The 19,365-nt window shown below is 43.6% G+C and overlaps 1 protein-coding gene across 2 annotated transcripts in view; it reads right to left on the reverse strand.

The window, feature by feature from the left end:
• Positions 1–4,156: 4,156 nt before the first annotated feature.
• Positions 4,157–19,365, reverse strand: part of grnb (granulin b) — a 30,228-nt gene continuing 15,019 nt past the window's right edge. For both annotated transcript variants that reach the window (XM_029764320.1, XM_029764319.1), the window contains exons 9-17: positions 13,445–13,536; positions 13,185–13,332; positions 12,930–13,027; positions 12,455–12,706; positions 11,857–12,093; positions 10,290–10,559; positions 9,799–10,032; positions 7,797–8,054; positions 4,157–5,633 (exon numbers count right to left, since the gene is read on the reverse strand). In XM_029764320.1, the coding sequence (XP_029620180.1) occupies positions 5,490–5,633; positions 7,797–8,054; positions 9,799–10,032; positions 10,290–10,559; positions 11,857–12,093; positions 12,455–12,706; positions 12,930–13,027; positions 13,185–13,332; positions 13,445–13,536 (1,733 nt within the window). In that variant the 3' untranslated portion in view covers positions 4,157–5,489. The remainder of the gene's footprint in view (positions 5,634–7,796; positions 8,055–9,798; positions 10,033–10,289; positions 10,560–11,856; positions 12,094–12,454; positions 12,707–12,929; positions 13,028–13,184; positions 13,333–13,444; positions 13,537–19,365) is intronic.

Below are 19,365 nucleotides of genomic sequence, written 5' to 3' on the forward strand. Positions count from 1 at the left end.
AGCCTGCCTGCCGTCCTGTAGCCATCTGACTCTGACCTGGTTTACAAACGTCTGCCTGACCTCGAGCCTGCCTGCCGTCCTGTAGCCATCTGACTCAGACCTGGTTTACAAACGTCTGCCTGTCCTCGACCTGCCTCTTGCCTGCCCCTTGTCTATGAATACGTATCAGAGACTCGAACCATCTGCCTCCTGTGTCTGCATCTGGGTCTCGTCCTGTGTCGTTATAGGTTTTAATGACAATAAAACACATAGGTAGTAATCCAACCTGCCGGAAAGGCAAAGCAGCTGCTCCTTTTCTATTTTTGTATTTATTTTTTTAGTGGGTAGATCAGCTTTAATATTGCAGTTAGGTTGTAGCTTCCATCTATGTAGTTGACTGCATCATGTCCAATCCCCCATATTTTTTGGGGGTAAAATTCTGTGAGAAGTTCTCTTTGTATTAGTAGAGACCGACGGAGTACTTTGGCCAGTTGGACTTAGCTACTTGTGTCTGTTCTGTGAATGTGTGTGGGATTCTGTGTATGTTTGTGTGTGCTGTGTTCCAAGTGTAACCAACCAGCTTTCTGCTGACAGGCCATCTGTGAGAGTTATGAGAACTTCCACCCCCGGCCCGAACCCCAGAAACACACTACTGTTACTGTACTCCTCTAGGCTCGGTACTGTCTTGAGTCTAGCAGTTTTACTGTCATAATATTATTTTCTTCAATGTGTCTTTTGACTAAGCAGGTAGTCTGTTTTTTAATTTGGGGTTAAATACATAAACAAACACATACATACACCTCCCTATATCAAACTGGCCTCCAATCTCTGTCCTCATTTCATTCTGTTGTACAATCACCTTCGAAGATATGTTGTATTGATACCTATGGCATGAAATACATAGGTATAACATGAATATAACATCAATAAATAAACAACAAAGTAAGAATCACAATGGAGCGTGAAGGTAGAATAGTAGTATTGAGTCTGATTGATCAAAAAGTGGAATTTAGTCCAATAAAACATTTAAGCGGAGTAAGTGAAGCTGGTAAAAGTTATGGTAGAGTGAAGTTAAACTTTTCATACAAATCGGGTAGTTAGCACTGGTTCATTAAAGCTTCCCATCCCATCCAACAAATTCTGATCCTCAGAATTCCCATGGGAGTTAGCAACATGCCAGAGGGGGTGTCATGAAAAAGCACAGACCACCCATGAGACATTTTCTCTGGCAACATCTGAACGGAAACAAACCAATGAAGAGGCGCTCAGGAGGAGCACACATAAACAGGTCAACGAGTTTCATCCGAGTTCTGTTTGAGTGCCCTGGGATCTGTCTATGTACTTGCAAAAGGCTTTGTTTAGACTTGGAAAATGTCCGTTATCAGGAGTCCATCTCCGTGGCAGTCAAATTGAATTATGTTTCTAACCATTCAGGATAAGGTTGTACAGTTGTACTTCTCTCATTAAGGTACAAAATGTATCAATCATATTCTTCACTTTAAAAATCATGAACTGAAATGACTGGAAACCGTACAGACTGTGGCTCTTTACAATGGTGCCATGTGGCAGAATACAACAGAGGGTTGTAAAGCCAAAAGGCCAAAGGGCCCATGGTGGGTCATTGGAGTTAAAACCCCTAGAGTCGATGTCCGTGCCCTGTGGAAATCTAATTAGCGTAATACTAAAAGACCAACTGCCTTTCTAAAGCAACGAATCCCTTTGAAAATGGCCTATGTGGGATCGATATGAGTCAGAAACAGTTATTCTAGTGTCAAAATTTACTACAAAGTGAAAATAGGATGATTTTGGTCATAAAGTCAGTCTCGTCTAAAACGAAGTTTGGAACATCCGAGCGGGTTGGGTTTTTATTTGAGGATGCCTTCGGAAAGTATTCAGACCCCTTTTACTTTTTCCACATTGTTACATTACAGCTTTATTCTAAAATGGATTAAATACATAAACATCCTTAGCAATCTACACACAATACCCCATAATCAAAGTGAAAACAGGTTTTTAGACATTTTTGCAAATGTTTTAAAATAGAAATACAAAAATACCTTAAGTATTCAGACCCTTTGCTATGAGACTCTAAATTGAGCTCTTGTGCATCCGGTTTTCATTGATCATCCTTGCGACGTTTCTACAACTTCATTGGAGTCCACCTGTGGTAAATTCAATTGATTGAACATGATTTGGAAAGGCACACACCTGTCTATATAAGGTCCCATATTTGACAGTGCATGTCAGAGCAAAAACCAAGCCATGAGGTCGAAGGAATTGTCTGTAGAGCTCCGAGACAGGATTGTGTCGAGGCACAGATCTGGGGAAGGGTACCAAAAAAATGTCTACAGCATTGAAGTTCCCCAAGAACACAGTGGCTTCCACCATTCTTAAATGGAAGAAGTCTGGAATCACCAAGACTCTTCCTAGAGCTGGCTGCCCAGCCAAACTGAGCAATCGGGGGAGAAGGGCCTTGGTCAGGGAGGTGACCAAGAACCCGATGGTCACTCTGACAGAGCTGTAGGGTTCCTCTGTGGAGATGGGAGAACCTTCCAGAAAGACAACCATCTCTGCAGCACTCCATCAATCAGGCCTTTATGGTAGAGTGGCCAGACGGAAGCCACTCCTCAGTAAAATGCACATGAAAGTCCGTTTTGGAGTTTGCCAAAAGGCACCTAAAGACTCTCAGACCATGAGAAACAAGATTCTCTGGTCTGATGAAACCAAGATTGAACTATTTTTGGCCTGAATGCTAAGTGTCATGTCTGGAGGAAACCTGGCACCATCCCCATGGTGGTGGCAGCATCATGCTGTGGGGATGTTTTTCAGTGGCAGGGACTGGGAGACTAGTCAGGATTGAGGCAAAGATGAAAACCTGATCCAGAGTGCTCAGGACCTCAGACTGGGGCGAAGCTTCAGCTTCCAACAGGACAACGACCCTAAGCACACAGCCAAGACAATGCAGGAGTGGCTTCGGGACAAGTCTCTGAATATCCTTGAGTGGCCCAGCCAGAGCCCGGACTTGAACCCGATTGAACATCTCTGGCGAGACCTGAAAATAGCGGTGCAGCAACGCTCCCCATCCAACCTGACAGAGCTTGAGAGGATCTGCAGAGAATGGGAGACACTCCCCAAATACAGGTGTGCCAAGCTTGTAACGTCATACCCAAGAGGACTCGAGGCTGTAATTGCTGCCGAAGGTGCCACAAATTACTGAGTAAAGGGTGTGAATACTTATGTAAATATGTTTATTTTTAATAAATTAGCAAAAATATCAAAACTGTTTTTGCTTTGTCATTATGGGGTATTGTCTGTATATTGATGAGGAAAATAAACATTTTATTCCATTTTAGAATAAGGCTGCAACCAAACAAAATGTGGAAAAAGTCAATGGGTTTGAATACTTTCTGAAGGCACTGTACATATCCCCACTAACATGGGGTGAACAGCTGCGGTGATTGCACTCTATCCAATCGCATGGACTGTTAGACCTGCCCAGCAGCCTGTTTACATAAGACAACACTTTGCACATTTTTCACTTGCGAAATACTGCACCAAACCTGAGATTTAAAAAATGTTATTAGCAAAAGAAACATGCCAATCAGCGGGTTCAGTGGCTCTTTAATAAGCTAGATGGGTTTTTTGTTGTTGCATGGGCTGCGTCTCAATCCAGCGCATCCGCCGATTTCAGCCTTCCTCATTTGCGGTGAAGGATAGCAGAGCTAAAAGTGGTGTTTGGCAGACCAAAACATCCCAAAAATCAGTTTTGCTCTACAACTCCCATGGGACTCAGTACCACCGATCTGCCAACTTATGTCTGTAGCGTCCAAACAGTTTGGGATACACACTAATATTTCATTTAACTAGGCAAGTCAGTTAAGAACAAATTATTATTTACAATGATGGCCAAACCCTAACGATGCTGGGCCAATTGTGTGCCGCCCTATGGGACTCCCAATCACGTCCGGTTGTGATACAGCCTGGAATCGAACCAGGGTCTATAGTGATGCCTCTAGACCACTGCACCACTCAGGGGCCCTGAGTATGACCCCTCTATGATAAGGTGAGACTCACAGACAAGTACATAACTTCTGAGGGGTGAAAGGGCGAGGGCAGAAGTGCATAGGAAGTTCAGCATCCTTTCCTAGGGTATATCCATAAACCATAGGCTCCCAGGTTCAGACAAAAACATGACTCATCCATTGTTTATTATTGTACTATAGTGCAGCTCAACACAAAATGGTTTTCCCTACCGAAGAACAAAAACTGATCTCTAAAACAATTTTATTTCACCTCAGTGGCATACACTAACACAGAACTCCCCTTCAAAAGATAAAATATTTGATAAAGAAACTATAATTAACCAAGAAACATGACATTCATGTAAAAAAAAAAAAAAAAAAAAATATAGAGTACAGATACAAATTTGGGCCGTTAGTCGGGAATGGGATGAGAGATATGTGCTCACTGGTATTGTTTGCATTGACTTTCAAAGTATTATTACTGGTTAGCATTACTACGGCTGGTAGAACAGAGTGCTTAGTATCAATTTTGTTATCAACTAACATTGTACTAACCAAATCGTACAATTCCTATGTACTGGATTCACTTCCCCATCACCTGTTCAAGCACCACAAATTGCATGTAGAAATCATTAAACTGGGGTTTACCAATAATTCCTATACTGAAAATGAAAAGTTTATCAACAATTGGTATTATGACATCAAGAAAAAACAGCTATGACTTAAGGGGTGAGTGACAGTATTTTTTATTTTAATGACAGAAAACTGTCAGAGGCTGGACCATTTTGATGTTCACAGAAAGTGATGAACCCAGGCCAGAGGGCAAAACATACATTTTTTTTTTTTTTAATCGAGCAAAAAGTTCAATCAAAGTAACACTGTCAGCTGATCAATGGCTCTGTAGTGCTTCCAGAAAGAACGATATACTAACGCTCACTTACTAATGCTAGGTTGTGCCTGCAGCAACGAAACATGAAAAATCAGCTCTCTTATACTATGTAGCTGTGTTCTTGAAAGAGTTTGGAATAAAATACATTTTTGATACATCTTAAAGCAGGCTTATTCTGGAGAATGATAATTCTTGTTCCAAGAGACTAATACATTCATCTTTCTCATTTGCATAGAGAAAATGGCATATGGGGCAGTAGTAACAAGCGTAAAGACATTGGAGACAAACCTACAAGCTAGCTGCTTTAAAATAAAATTAAAAGTAAAATTAAAAAAAACTTTGGGATGGGCATTGGATGGAGATGCTGAATTCTCTACTTCTATTTCCTGTTCTACCCCAATTGAACCAAATCAAATCACTTACACAAAAAAACATACAAAATAAATCTCCTGTCCCTTGTCCAGTGTCCATAAGGTTGTTTGTTCCTCTTATGGAATGTTCTGCAGGTTAGGTTGTGTGCTGGAGTGAGGAACATCAGATCAGTGCTGCATCCTGATTGGCTCAGAGTCCAGATCAGTGCTTTCCGATTTAGCTCAATGTCAAAACGGAACAAAGTCTTTCTTTTTGTCATGGCTGTAGAACATGTCCCAGGTCAACTCAGCCTGCTGGGAGCAGCCTCCCCGCTCCAGGTCACATGTGTATCCCATGGGGCAGCAGTGCCTGGTGTCCGTGCAGCATATGGCCTGTGAAGAGAAAGCGAGTTTAAAGGATTAGTTCTGGATTTTACAACTCGATGTTAGATGATTCCTCACTCTGAAAGCAGTCTATGGGTCAGTAGAAAATAATCCATGGTTATGTTCTTTAAAACAGCCACCACAAACTTCAACTAACTTTAGCCACCACAACCTAACAATCAATGGAAGTAATGGGGGCATTTGAGTATATATATATATATATATTATTTTTTTTTTACAGCATCACCAAACTCTCAGACGCCTCTTCCTGATTGGCTAAACAACCGTGCGTGCATTTACTACTTTATGCACAATTGTTTTACATAGCTGCTGCAGCTTCCCCCTCCCTTCCTGTTCTCACTCACCCCGCCGTGATGATTGGACGTCTGTCTTGTGTAAGCAATGACTGTATACATGAGTGGACAAAGCCATTGATCAAGTGACATCAGTCATTCCTATGTGAAGATTCAATAGCGCATTAAAGCCAAATGAAGTTGGTTAAGACGATGTCTCATGGAAACCTAACATGCGCAGTTTGAGCTACTCCAGGAAGAGAAGTTGCAGGCTAGCTCAGTCCTGCCCCCTCATTGAGTAACTCAAGTTGAAGGCCGACTAGGGTACTGCAGGATGCCATGAGCAACTCAATTATCGGTATAACAGCCTTGTATTCAAAGTTGGGGGAACTGAAGAAAGAAAAAATTTTAACCCAAAAATTTAGAGTACAGATTGTATGGGACAAATTTTGTTTGAAAAATATGTGAAGAGTAAATGTATTTATTGGTTTCTTTCCATTTTGATAAGAGATGAATGTAATGAATTGAAGTATTTGTTGATGTAACAATAGAAATGTAATGATTTTAAGATTGTCATATTTGGTGTGGGGTCATGAAAAAAAAAAGAATTGGGTCCCGAGCAATTCTGACGGGGAAAAAAGTATCCCTGCTGAAAAAGTGTGAATGCCAAATGGTATAACCTTTTCTGTGTGCGATTTTAAAATAATCAGTTCATGCATATGGTGGATATTTTTTATTTATACAATTGACCACGAAGATTGACGTTTTTCCATTCACTATAAACGGGGGATCCTTTTTTCTGGCAACAATGTCTGCAGTACCGCAGTTGGCCTTGAACTTGTGTCTTATTCTCCCCCGCATGACTGCCCCCTCTCATTGAAACCGCGTTGTACAAACTTCGTCTGTTGTAACTATAACCACACACACATCTAATTTACTGCCCACACACACACACACAATGTACTCTGTGCGGCAGACTGATCACTTAAATGTTGTCAAACGCCGCCTACTTGCGCGGAAAGGTTCGCCCAAAGGCTACTCTGGTGAATTTCAAATGATGTGCTGGCCATCAAATCGGGCAGTGTTGCATGATCATTGAGAAGCGTAATAAGTTGCATGTTAGTTATGGTTGAAATGCAGATGGCTTTGCCTCAATGCAACGTGTAGACAGGGTAGGCTAAACGTTACATGTAGACTACGTACATTGTCACATAGGCAGGAGCACGGAACGGAACGACGCCATGCCACTTCTTCGAATGTTACTGGTTTAAATAAATTGGAGCAAAGTTGAATCAATATCTCACAAGATCACTTAATGACAAATGAATATAAAATACCAATATCACAGCGTGGCATAACTCTTATGTTAGACTAAAGACATCAGGCAATTCCTTATGAGATTTTAGGAGGAGTGTGCTCATGTGCTGATTTTCTCTCTCATGCAGCTAAAACTCATTGCACACCACTGTGGTTTGATTGAAACAAAATACAGACAGGCTAGCTTATTCACACCATCTGCTCTAAAAGTCACTCACGAAATAGTACTTCTACATTATGAAGGGAGGGGTAGCAGCTGCTATGTAAAAAAAAAAAAATGTGGGTAAAGTAACAAATGTACAGAACGTTTTAAGGTTGTTTATATATGGGGAAGAGGTGTCCCGGAGGACGGGGAAGAGGTGTCCCGGAGGACGGGGCAGTTCAATCTGGTCGCGCAGCCTCAGCCAAATGTTTTGTTTTTAAAGGCTACATTTCCTTTATGTACCAAATATGGAGTTGATTTAAGAACATCTCAACTTGTCAAATGTACACACATTTCCCATCTACATCAAAATTCCATATTTCAAGTTAGGATTTTCATTCCAAGTAGCAGTTTCACTACCTTTGGTGCAGGGCAGCAGGACCATTCTGTGGGTGAGGTCTTGCAGCAGGTTTCCAGTTTGGGACAGCTGTACTCTCCAGTGCTGTCACACTTCACATCTATACTCATCTCTGCTGCCCTCTGCTGGGACTCTGCTACCTTTGTCAGGGGCACCGTACTGAGGAGTATAGCCTCTACCAGTTTCTCACAGGTCCCAGTCTGCATGTTGCAGCTGTAGCCCTGGGGGCAGCAGTGCTCATGGTCTGTACAGCAAACAGCCTGTGGATTGGGGGCGAGAAGGAGAGAGTCAACAAGATGCGTCTGTGAGGCGAAACGGGGAATTCAGAAAGTAGTCAGACCCCTTTTTCCACATGTTGTTACATTACAGCCTTACTCCAAAATGGATTCAAATTTTCCTCATCAATCTACACACAATACCCCATAACGACAAAGCAATAACAGGTTTAGATTTTTTTGCAAAATTATATAAAAAAAAAAAAAAAAAAACATACCATATTTACAGTAAGTATTCCCTTTGCTATGAGACTCGAAATTGAGCTCAGGTGCATCCGGTTTCCATTGATCATCCTTGAGATGTTTCTACAACTTGGGAGTCCACCTGTGGTAAATTCAATTGATCGGACATGATTTGGAAAGGCACACACTTGTCTATATAAAAAGGTCCACAGTTGACAGTGCATGTCTGAGCAAAAACCAAGCCATGACGTCGTAGGAATTGTCCGTAGAGCTCCGAGACAGGATTGTGTCGAGGCACAGATCTGGGGAAGGGTACCAAAACATTTCTGTAGCATTGAAGTTCCCCAAGAACACAGTGGCCTCCATCATTCTTAAATTGACAAAGTTTGGAACCACCAAGACTCTTCTTAGAACTGGCCGCCCGGCCAAACTGAGCAATTGGGGAGAAGAGCTCTGTCAGAGTGACCATCAAGTTTTTGGTCACCTCCCTGACCAAGGCTCTTCTCCCCAATTGCTCAGTTTGGCCAGGCGGCCAGCTCTAAGAAGAGTCTTGGTGGTTCCAAACTTTATCCATTTAAGAATGATGGAGGCCACTGTGTTCTCTAGAGTTCCTCTGTAGAGATGGGAGAACCTTCCAAAAGGACAACCATCTCTGCAGCACTCCACCAATCAGGCCTTTATGGTAGAGTAGCCAGACAGAAGCCACTCCTCAATAAAAGGCACATGATAGTCTGAGAATCCAAGCGGCCTATGAGAAACAAGATTCTCTGGTCTGATGAAACCAAGATTCAACTCTTTGGCCTGAATGCCAAGCTTCACGTCTGGAGAAAACCTGGCACCATCCCTACGGTGAAGCATGGTGGCAGCAGCATCATGCTGTTGGGGATGTTTTTCAGCGGCAGGGACTGCGAGACTAGTCAGGATCGAGGCAAAGATGAACAGGGAGCAAAGTACAGAGAGATCCTTGATGAAAATCTGGTTCAGAGCACTCAGTACCTCAGACTGGGGCGAAGTTTCACCTTCCAACAGGACAATGACCCTAAGCACACAGCCAAGACAACACAGGAGTGGCTTCAGGACAAGTCTATGAATGTCCTTGAGTGGCCCAGCCAGAGCCTGGACTTGAACCTGATCTAACATCTCTGGAGAGACCTGAAAAATAGCTGTGCAGCGACACTCCCCATCCAACCTGACAGTGCTTGAGAGGATCTGCAAGGAAGAATGGGAGAAACTCCCCAAATACAGGTGTGCCAAGCTTGTAGCGTCACAACCAAAAAGACTCAAGGATTTAAATCGCTGCTTCAACAAAGTACTGAGTAAAGGGACTGAATACTTATGTCAATGTGATATTAAATGTTGTTATAAATTTGCTAAAAGTAAAATAAATAAAATTGTCTGTAGATTGAGGGGGGAAAAAAACAATTGAATCCATTTTAGAATAAGGCAGTAACGCAACAATGTGGAAAATCTCAACGGTTCTGAATACTGTACGAATGCACTGTATATAAATCCAATCCATTATCACAGAAAGTCAATGGCGACGCACCTTGACCAGGGGACAGCAGCCCCATTCGCCTGTGGGCAGCTTGCAGCAGGTGGCCCCCGAGGCACAGCTGCTCTTGTCGTCACACTTTACGTCTTTCAACATGGCTCCCTCAGTCAGGGCCTTCTCTTTGCGGTACCAGGGAATGGTCAGGGGGCCCTTAGTGCAGGAGGTCTTGTGGACATCACAGCTGTAGCCGCTGGGGCAGCAGTGGTCTCCGTTGGCACAGCACACCGCCTGGGGAGGAGCAGACCATTTACAGAGAGGTCATACAGAGATTACTAGTGTATAAATCACGACTTCACCATGTCATTTCAGCCAGCCTTATGCTCCACAAGGAGCAAAGAGGAGTAAGTAACAATTAACAATTTTTAGCATTTTCAGCTGCAAATTTTCTGTTACATTGCCATTGCTTTGTTCATCATAAATAATAATAATAATAATAATATCTTGAAAAGTTGCCACGGCCAAAGTCCCCAGAGTAGCCTTCTTACCTTTGGCAGGGGGCAGCAACCCCACTTGCCAGACTTGTTCATGAAGCAGCAGGTGGTATATTTGGGACAGCTGGTGTGGGGGTCACACATGTTCTTGGCTAGGGGGAAGGAGGGGGCACTGGCTTGAGGAAGCACTCTGTGCAGAAGCAGGGCTTGCACCTTGGGGACCCAGGGCAAGCTGAGGGTCCCAGCTTTGTCACAGGTCTGCTCGGCCACGTTACACGTGTAGCCTTTAGGGCAGCAGTGCTCGTGGTCGTCGCAGCACACCGCCTAAAGGGCAACAATAACATTATTTCAAATCCTAACTTAAGAGTTAAGAGCCCTTGTTTTGCAATCACCAAAAATCGAGGCCGGTATTCACAAAGAGGCGTGCTGAGCCCACAGGAGGTTTGTGGCACCTTAATTGGGGAGGACGGGCTTGTGGTAATGGCTAGAGCAGAACGGTATCAAATACATCAAACACATGGAAACCATGCGTTTGATGGCATTCCATTCACTCCGGCCATTATCAGGAGCCGTCCTCCCCTCAGCAGCCTCCTGTGGCTAAGAAGATTTATGAATATGGGCCCTGATCTACAGTATATGGTGTCCTAAATTGCAAAAACATAAGATATGCTTTCTGTAACACACACCAAGAGCCAGTCTCAAGCCGTAAAACAAACGTTCCTTCAGAATTATACACAACTCTTCAATTCATCTCAGTCTACGAATGGATTCATTAACCAGGTTTCCATCCAACCTTTTTATGAGAGTAAAGCACATAAAATGTCATGACAGGCCCGGTGGATAATGAATTTTTCAGTAAACTTCCCAAATGTCGACGTAACAAAATACGCTAGACAAGGTGGGATCTTTTTGTGTCCGTAAAATGAATTATACGAGAAATGAAATCTGTGGAAACGCATGTGCAAATATTGATGTAATAACCATCATGTCAGAGTAAACTTGGGAGTCAGGCGATGACGTGTGTGGTCCTCCCGCTTACGACTCGTCGAGAAAAGAATGCAGTTTATTAGGCTACAGATTAAATAAGTTATGAGAAACTTCACAGGGTGCTGAAAGTGCACGGTGATGAGCTTGATGCTCCTTTCCAATAAATATTGGAGGGTCTTATTCTGGTGACATGATCATCGATGCTTGGCTGCCGTTTGACAAACAAAAATGATTGCGCTCTTTCGTCCATAATAAATCTCACGTGGGCTATACGTGTATCTGGGCGCTGTTGACTGGAACGGACGTGCCATTACCAGAGTGGGCACACTCGCTATATAAAAACACTTTTTTTGTAAGAAAACCAAAATAGTTAAATGCAATGGAAACCCATTTAACATATACATACATCGTTTTTTTGGGGGGGGTAAATGGGAATTTAACCCCAAAAATGTATTTTATGCGTACTACGTCACCACACACAGCCTTTTATCTGCAACAAGTCCATTTGATGGAAACATCTCTGGTGGGAAAATGCTCATATTGTTTTTATGAGAATATTCACATGAAAATCTGTCGCCGATTGAATGGTAAGATCGTTATTGAAACCACCAGATGGGGGGAAAAGTTAACTCACATGAGGTAGAGGACAGCATGCCCACTGTCCTGAGTTCTGTCTGCAGCAGGTGGTGCCCCCGGGGCACATGGTCTGTTCGTCACACTTCTCAGTGGCCAGTTGTGCCTGGGTGGTGAGTGCTGGCACCTTGGTGACCCACGGCATGTTGAAGCCTGAGGGGTCATCGCAGCTACTGGCCTCCAGGTTACACACAGTGCCGTGGGGGCAGCAGTGGAGGTGGTCATCGCAACACACAGCCTGAGGGCCACAGAGAACGCACAGAGTTATTACATGATATAACAGCTAGGCTACCTTTAGGCTATGAACGTGATGGTTACTTGCCTCGGATTTAATTAAAATGACTCATGATTGGAAACAAGGACTATTCATAAGTGTATCAAATTAGCACTACTTGGAGTGACTGTACAGGGACAGTAGTGTTTTCCCAATTAATCAATTCAAGTCCAGTTACTTTAGGAATAGAATTTAACATGGACGTCATTTAATCAATTACAACCGGAGGTAAAGTTACCTAAAGTGAACTAAAAGGTTAGACCCTTAACAAGGACTGGACTTGGAAAATAAGTCAGTGGAGGGGTAAATGTGGAAATGTTCATACATTGGGCAGGGGGCAGCACGCCCAGTTTCCTGTGGTGGTCTTGCAGCACGTGGATTTGCCCGGGCACGACGTGGATTTGTCACATATGCTGTTGGGCAGCGGCTCCTCCTGCGACACATGGCTAAAGGCGGGCACCTTGTCCAGCATGGGTACCAGGGCAGAGCCCGAAGAGGGGTCATCACACGTACTCTCTGCCAGGTTACAGACGGTCCCGTGGGGGCAGCAGTGGAGGTGGTCATCACAACACACAGCCTAGGGGGAAGTCAGAGGAATTAGTGGTGGAGGGGGGGCTCAGGAGGCGTCTACAGTGTATACAGCGTTTCTGTTCTCATATCTGTAATGCTACAAGACAAATTTAACACCACTGACCGTAAAAAAAGAGCAGCACTTAACTCAGGTCAGGGTCTCAAGGGCTGAGCACTACTGTCAAGTGTGACAGGAATTATCACTGACACACACATATTGTTTACAGTACCTTGGGTAGGGGGCAGCAGGCCCATTCTCCATTTAGTAATTTACAGCACGTGGTTCCATCAGCGCAGGCCACAGATTCGTTGCAGGGTACAGCATTGACTGAAGGCCACAGAGCACACACACATTCACATGTTAATGTATGGACATCACACTTCTGTCACTATGCAACTTTTCATCTGGAATATTCCCACGGAGTCTGTTGCAAATCGATGTTAACATCATGCGCCAACGTTTGATGTGTAACGTTGTCTCTGACCTGTGCTCTGTAGGGACGTCGTGGTCAATGTGGCGGGGAATTTGACAGCCATGGAAGTTTGGCCGTGTTCAGAAACACAGGTGCTCTGTTCCAGGTCACAGGTGGTTCCCTCAGGACAACAGTGGATGTGGTCTGGACAACACACAGCCTGAGGAGAGCAAGAGGGGACTTGATACAGCTGAATCCTACAGGAGCTGATATTTCCTGGCAGCTGAATATGGATGTGTGGTAAGTTATTGGGTTGAGAGCAGATGACTCACACTTGGCATAGGGCAGCAGCCATAGCTCCTATCCCCCAGCAGGCAGCAAGTGGTCTCATCAGGACACGATGACACCTTGTCTGGGCAATCCACTAAAAAGAGATGCACATAAAAAATAAATCTCAACAGAATTCTTATTATTTTCTTAGAGGACTACAAGACTGCATAACCACCGATTCAGCTGGAAAATTACAGGTTTACACTACAAAATCAACTAGCAACATTCAGTAGCCAGGGGTTAGAAGCGGTTGGTGTTAAGTTCATGTTTTAATGCTGAATTGTAATTATTTCACCTCCATGGCCTATTTATTGCCTTACCTCCCTACATTTGCACACACTGTACATCGATTTTTCTATTGTGTTATTGACTGTACGTTTGTTTACCCCATGTGTAACTCTGTTGTTGTCACACTGCTTTGCTTTATCTTGGCCAAGTCACAGCTGTAAATGAGAACCTGTTCTCAACTGGCCTACCTGGTTAAATAAAAAAAAGAATCCATATATTTGTTATCAAGGTGGTATCACTCTTAATAGTACGCCTGCGCAGTAGTCTCACTGTAGATGGACCTGGCCTGAGTGCGATGGCAACTATGTACTGTGGAAATACGGTGAAGTAACCCTCGTTAAACTGGAACCTTGTCGTTGTGTCACCGAGTTAACATTGGTAGCAGAGGATGGTTAATAACTACAATCTGACACCTCTCTTCGACAAGAAGAGGTTGTATGCAAGTTGGAAAAAATGTCATTTGAATCCGGACACGGGTTACTAACCTGGACAACAAAAAGCAAGCACTTGCGGTGGTATTATCGCTCGTGGGAAGAGCGAGAGATACAGCACTGGAAATATCCCTGGAGATATCCCTGGAGGATTTGAACAAGGATGACGGTGTGTGAACTTTGATCAGAGCACTGGGTCTGTGCTTCTTAAAGAACATAGAATATTAAAAACGGGCAGTGTTACTGGAGACATTTCAGTTGCAATGACGGACTACATAATTGCTTTCGAACAGAGGTACAATAGGATGCGCAAGTAAGACATGGTTCTCCCGGATACAGTGTTCGTTTTCAAGTTGCTAAATACTACCTGGACGGTAGGGAGAAAGAGTTGGCTTTGACTGCTTGTACTGTGCTGACAGTTGCATCAATGAAGTCGGCACTAAAGATACTTTTGGGTGAAAAGACGTCTGCCGCGCAAATAACAGATGGAATGCAAGTGAGTGACGCGGCATATTACACTGAGCAGCAGAGAAAAAAAGGTGCCAACAAGTCACGTTCTCAAGACAACCGGTCGAGGGCGCCATTGCCCGGCGCAAATCCACTGGACAGGCATGGAAGGAGCTCAACATTTTCTATTTGTCAAAGCACTTACCATTGGGTTAAAGACTGTCCTCATAAAAATGAACAAGTTAAACTAACAGAGGACAATGTAAACAGATACAGCAGTGTAACATTACTGTTTTCAAACAAATCTGCTTCTAATACAGATTTCTTTATAGTTGAATCCTTAGGATCTGCTATGATTGATACTGCATGTACAAGCAGTGTGTGGTGCAAAATGCCTTGCTAGCTATGTCAGTGAACTAAATATGAAAGGAGTACAAAATATGATTGACACACCAAGCAACATAGCGTTCACATGTGGATATGGGAGAATCGTCCATTCTACCAACAGAGTCAAGATACCAGCAAAAATGGGTCAGACTAAGAGTCACATTGAAACATAGGTGGTCCCTGCAGATATCCCCTTACTATCCTGACTGGTTACATCACTGCCTGGTATGGCAATTGCTCGGCCTCTGACCGCAAGGCACTACAGAGGGTAGTGCGTACGGCCCAGTACATCACTGGGGCTAAGCTGCCTGCCATCCAGGACCTCTACACCAGGCAGTGTCAGAGGAAGGCCCTGAAAATTGTCAAAGACCCCAGCCACAGACTATTCTCTCTACTACCGCATGGTAAGCAGTACCGGAGTGCCAAGTCTAGGACAAAAAGGCTTCTCAACAGTTTTTACCCCCAAGCCATAAGACTCCTGAACAGGTAATCAAATGGCTACCCGGACTATTTACATTGTGTGCCCCCCCCCAACCCAATCCCTCTTTTACACTGCTTCTACTCTCTGTTTATCATATATGCATAGTCACTTTAACTATACATTCATGTACATACTACCTCAGTTGGCCCGACCAACCAGTGCGCCTGCACATTGGCTAACCGGTCTATCTGCATTGTGTCCCGCCACCCACCAACCCCTCTTTACGCTACTGCTACTCTCTGTTCATCATATATGCATAGTCACTTTAACCATATCTACATACTACCTCAATCAGCCTGACTAACCGGTGTCTGTACGTAGCCTCGCTACTGTATATAGCCTTGTTACTGTTATTTTTCACCCTTTATTTCTTTATTTATCTATTGTTCACCTAATACTTTTTTTGCACTGTTGGTTAGAGCCTGTAAGTAAGCATTTCACTGTAAGGTCCACACCGGTTGTATTCGGCGCACGTGACAAACTTTGAATTGATTTATTAAGCAAAGCTTCCCTCAAGAAGGCAGGGGCTGTACTAGACATAAAAAATGACAAGGAAGTGATGTTTAAACAACCAGTGACCCTTGAACTTACTACCTCAGGCTACTATTGTGTAAACATTTTAGACAAAGACATCGGAGTCCATGTAAAAATGAGATTCTGACAGACACAGAGCACATGGAGATTGACAGTCCCAGAGAACATGAACACAGAGGAACAACAAAGTATTAACTTCAAACAGTTTTGACATGCTACAGTTGAGACTTTAGAAATTACTCAGCAGTTCTGGGAATAATGAAGAGTGTATTTACATTCTATGGCAGATAGTTAAGTTGTGAGACATGCCAGAAATATACAGCAAACCTAAACTGTTGGTTTGCCACTGGCTTCCAAGTACAATGAAACAGTGGCTGTAGATCTACATGAGCTCGGACCAAGTGTGTGGCACCTTCACATAGTCGACCACTTCACACGCTTCAGTGTCGGAAGCATTGTGAATACAAAGAAACCCAGTGAAATCATCCAGCATTTCATTCATTCCTGGATAAGTGTGCCTGGCCCTTCCCATAAATTGTACAGTGACAATGGAGGAGAATTCAATAATAAGGAACTAAGAGAAATGGCAGAGAAATTCAACATGGAAGTAAAGACAACTGCTGCATACAGTCCATGGAGCAATGGACTTCTGGAGAGACAATCAAAACACTCGCAGATATCATGTTGAAAGTGCATGGGTGGGACTGCACCTTTCAGCACTACATGCAGCAAAAAAAAAGCGTTCACTGAAGCAGAGTGTTCAGAGAGAATTCGCAGGGCTCTGTGTAAACAGCTTCGACCAACCGATGAGAAGTACGACACTGGAAACAAAGTGTACTACAAACGAGTTGACTGTCATGAGTGGAAAGGACCAGGAGTAGTCATTGGCCAAGATAGTGTGGTGATATTTTTGAGTCACGGAGGCACCAATGTCAGGGTGCATCACTCAAGATTGCAGAAAGTAAATGATCAACAAGATGGAGGGGCTGTTGCAGAGAATCAGCCTCCTACTGAAAATGACATTAAAAAGACAAACCTACCTGATGTTGCATCCAATGATATGGACACAAACTGACACAGGAAATGGAGCAGAGACCTTCAACCATGGCAAAGGTAATACTGTTGAGGGTTCAAATTAGGAAAATGTTCAACAGCCACATGGTTGTTCCAATCTGAAAACTCGACAAACTTAAATACAGGGACAGAGAAAGTGTTATTCCACACACAGCAACCGTCATTGGACAAGCAGGAAAAGTCAAAAGGAAAACACCAGAACTGGTACAACTTGCAGTACTCTGAACCCCCCCCCCCCCCCCTTAAAAAAAGGGGATACCGAGTCAGTTGTACAACAATGCATTCAACTGAAATTAGTCTTCCGCATTTAAAACATCCCTTCTGAATCAGAGAGGTGTGGGGGGGCTGCCATAATATCGACATCATCGGTGCCCGGGGTACAGTGGGTTAACTGCCTTGCTCGGGAGCAGAACGACATATTGTTACCTTGTCAGCTCGGGGATTCAATCCAGCAACCTTTCCAGCTACACTTTCTGGGTCAACAGGGTCAGCTGACCTATCACTTGTAATCTCATTGAACCAATGGAAAATCGAGAAAAACAGAATGAGATTTAAAATGATGATGTTCTTGAAACAAAGGACTTGTCATTTGACTCAGTTAAACTACATAAGCTCAGTAATTGGAGGAAAATGTTAGTGTTTTAGGAAGTCAAAGATGGCGGAAAGATGGCGCCGAAGAGGATAGCGGATGTTTTACATGCCCGTAACCAATTGTGCTATTTTGTTCTTTTTTTTTTGCGTAGTTTGTAACTTATTTTGTACATAATGTTGCTGCTACCGTCACTTCTGGACATCAGAACTGGGATTACTCACCACGAACTAGAAGAAGCTTTTTCTTTAACGAGTCCGACGAGAAAGATATACTGCTATCCAGGGAACAGGCCCAGATCCCCGTAATTTGGGTGAAGAAAAGACGGAGGAAAAGAGGACGCAGATCGGGCTGCTTTTTGAGAATCCGTAGGCGAGCGAGTAAACTCCCACTGCCATCAATTCTACTTGCTAACATTGGAGAAAAAAATAAATAAAATCGACCTACGATTATTCTACCAACGGGACATTAAGAACTGTAATATCTTGTGTTTCACCAAGTCGTGGCTGAACGACGACACAGATAATGGAGCTGGAGGGATTTTCCATGCACCGGCAGAACAGAGAAGCTACGTCTGGTAAGACGAGGGGTGGGGGTGTGTGTCTTTTTGCCAATAACAGCTGGTGCCCGATGTCTAATATTAAAGGAGTCTCGAGGTATTGCTCGCCTGAGGTAGAGTACCTTATGATAAGCTGTAGACCACACTATCTACCAAGAGAGTTCTCATCTGTATTATTCATAGCCGTCTATTTACCACCACAAAATGAAGCTGGCACGAAGACAGCACTCAACCAACTCTATAAGGCCATAAGCAAAGAAGAAAATGCTCATCCAGAAGCAGCGCTTCTAGTGGATGGGGACTTTAATGCAGGCAAACTTAAATCAGTTTACCTCATTTTTACCAGCATGTCACACGTGTAACCAGAGGGGGAAAAAAGTATTACAAAAAAGAAATAAAACTAGACCACCTTTACACCACCCACAGAGATGCATTCAAAGCTATTCCTCGCCCTCCATTTGGCAAAACTGACCATAATTCTATCCTCCTGATTCCTGCTTACAAGCAAAAACGAAAGCAGGAAGTACCAGTGACTCGCTCAATACGGAAGAGGTCAGATGACGCGGATGCTACACTACTGTTTTGCTAGCACAGACTGGAATATGTTCCGGGATTCATCCAATGGCATTGGAGTATACCACCTTAGTCATAGTCCCCACAGTGACCGTACGTACATACCCCAACCAGAAGCCATGGATTACAGGCAACATCCGCATCGAGCTAAAGGCTAGAGCTGGCACTTTCAAAGAGCGGGACACTAATCCGGACGCCTATAAAAAAAATTAAAATAATTCTGCTATGCCCTCAGACAAACCATTAAACAAGCAAAGCGTCAATACAGGATTAAGATTGAATACTACTACACCGGCTCTGATGCTCATCAGATGTGGCAAGGCTTGAAGGCTATTACGGACTACAAAGGGAAACCCAGACGCGAGCTGCCCAGTGATGCAGGCCTACCAGACGAGCTAAATGCCTTTTATGCTCTCTTCGAGGCAAGCAAAACTGAAGCATGCACGAAAGCACCTGTGTGATAATGCTCTCGATAGCCGATGTGAGCAAAACAGGTCAACATTCACAAAGCCGCGGGGCCAGATGGATTACCAAGACATGTACTCAAAGCATGCACGGAC

The sequence above is a fragment of the Salmo trutta genome, chromosome 10, assembly GCF_901001165.1.
Source record: "Salmo trutta chromosome 10, fSalTru1.1, whole genome shotgun sequence".
NCBI lineage: Eukaryota > Metazoa > Chordata > Actinopteri > Salmoniformes > Salmonidae > Salmo > Salmo trutta.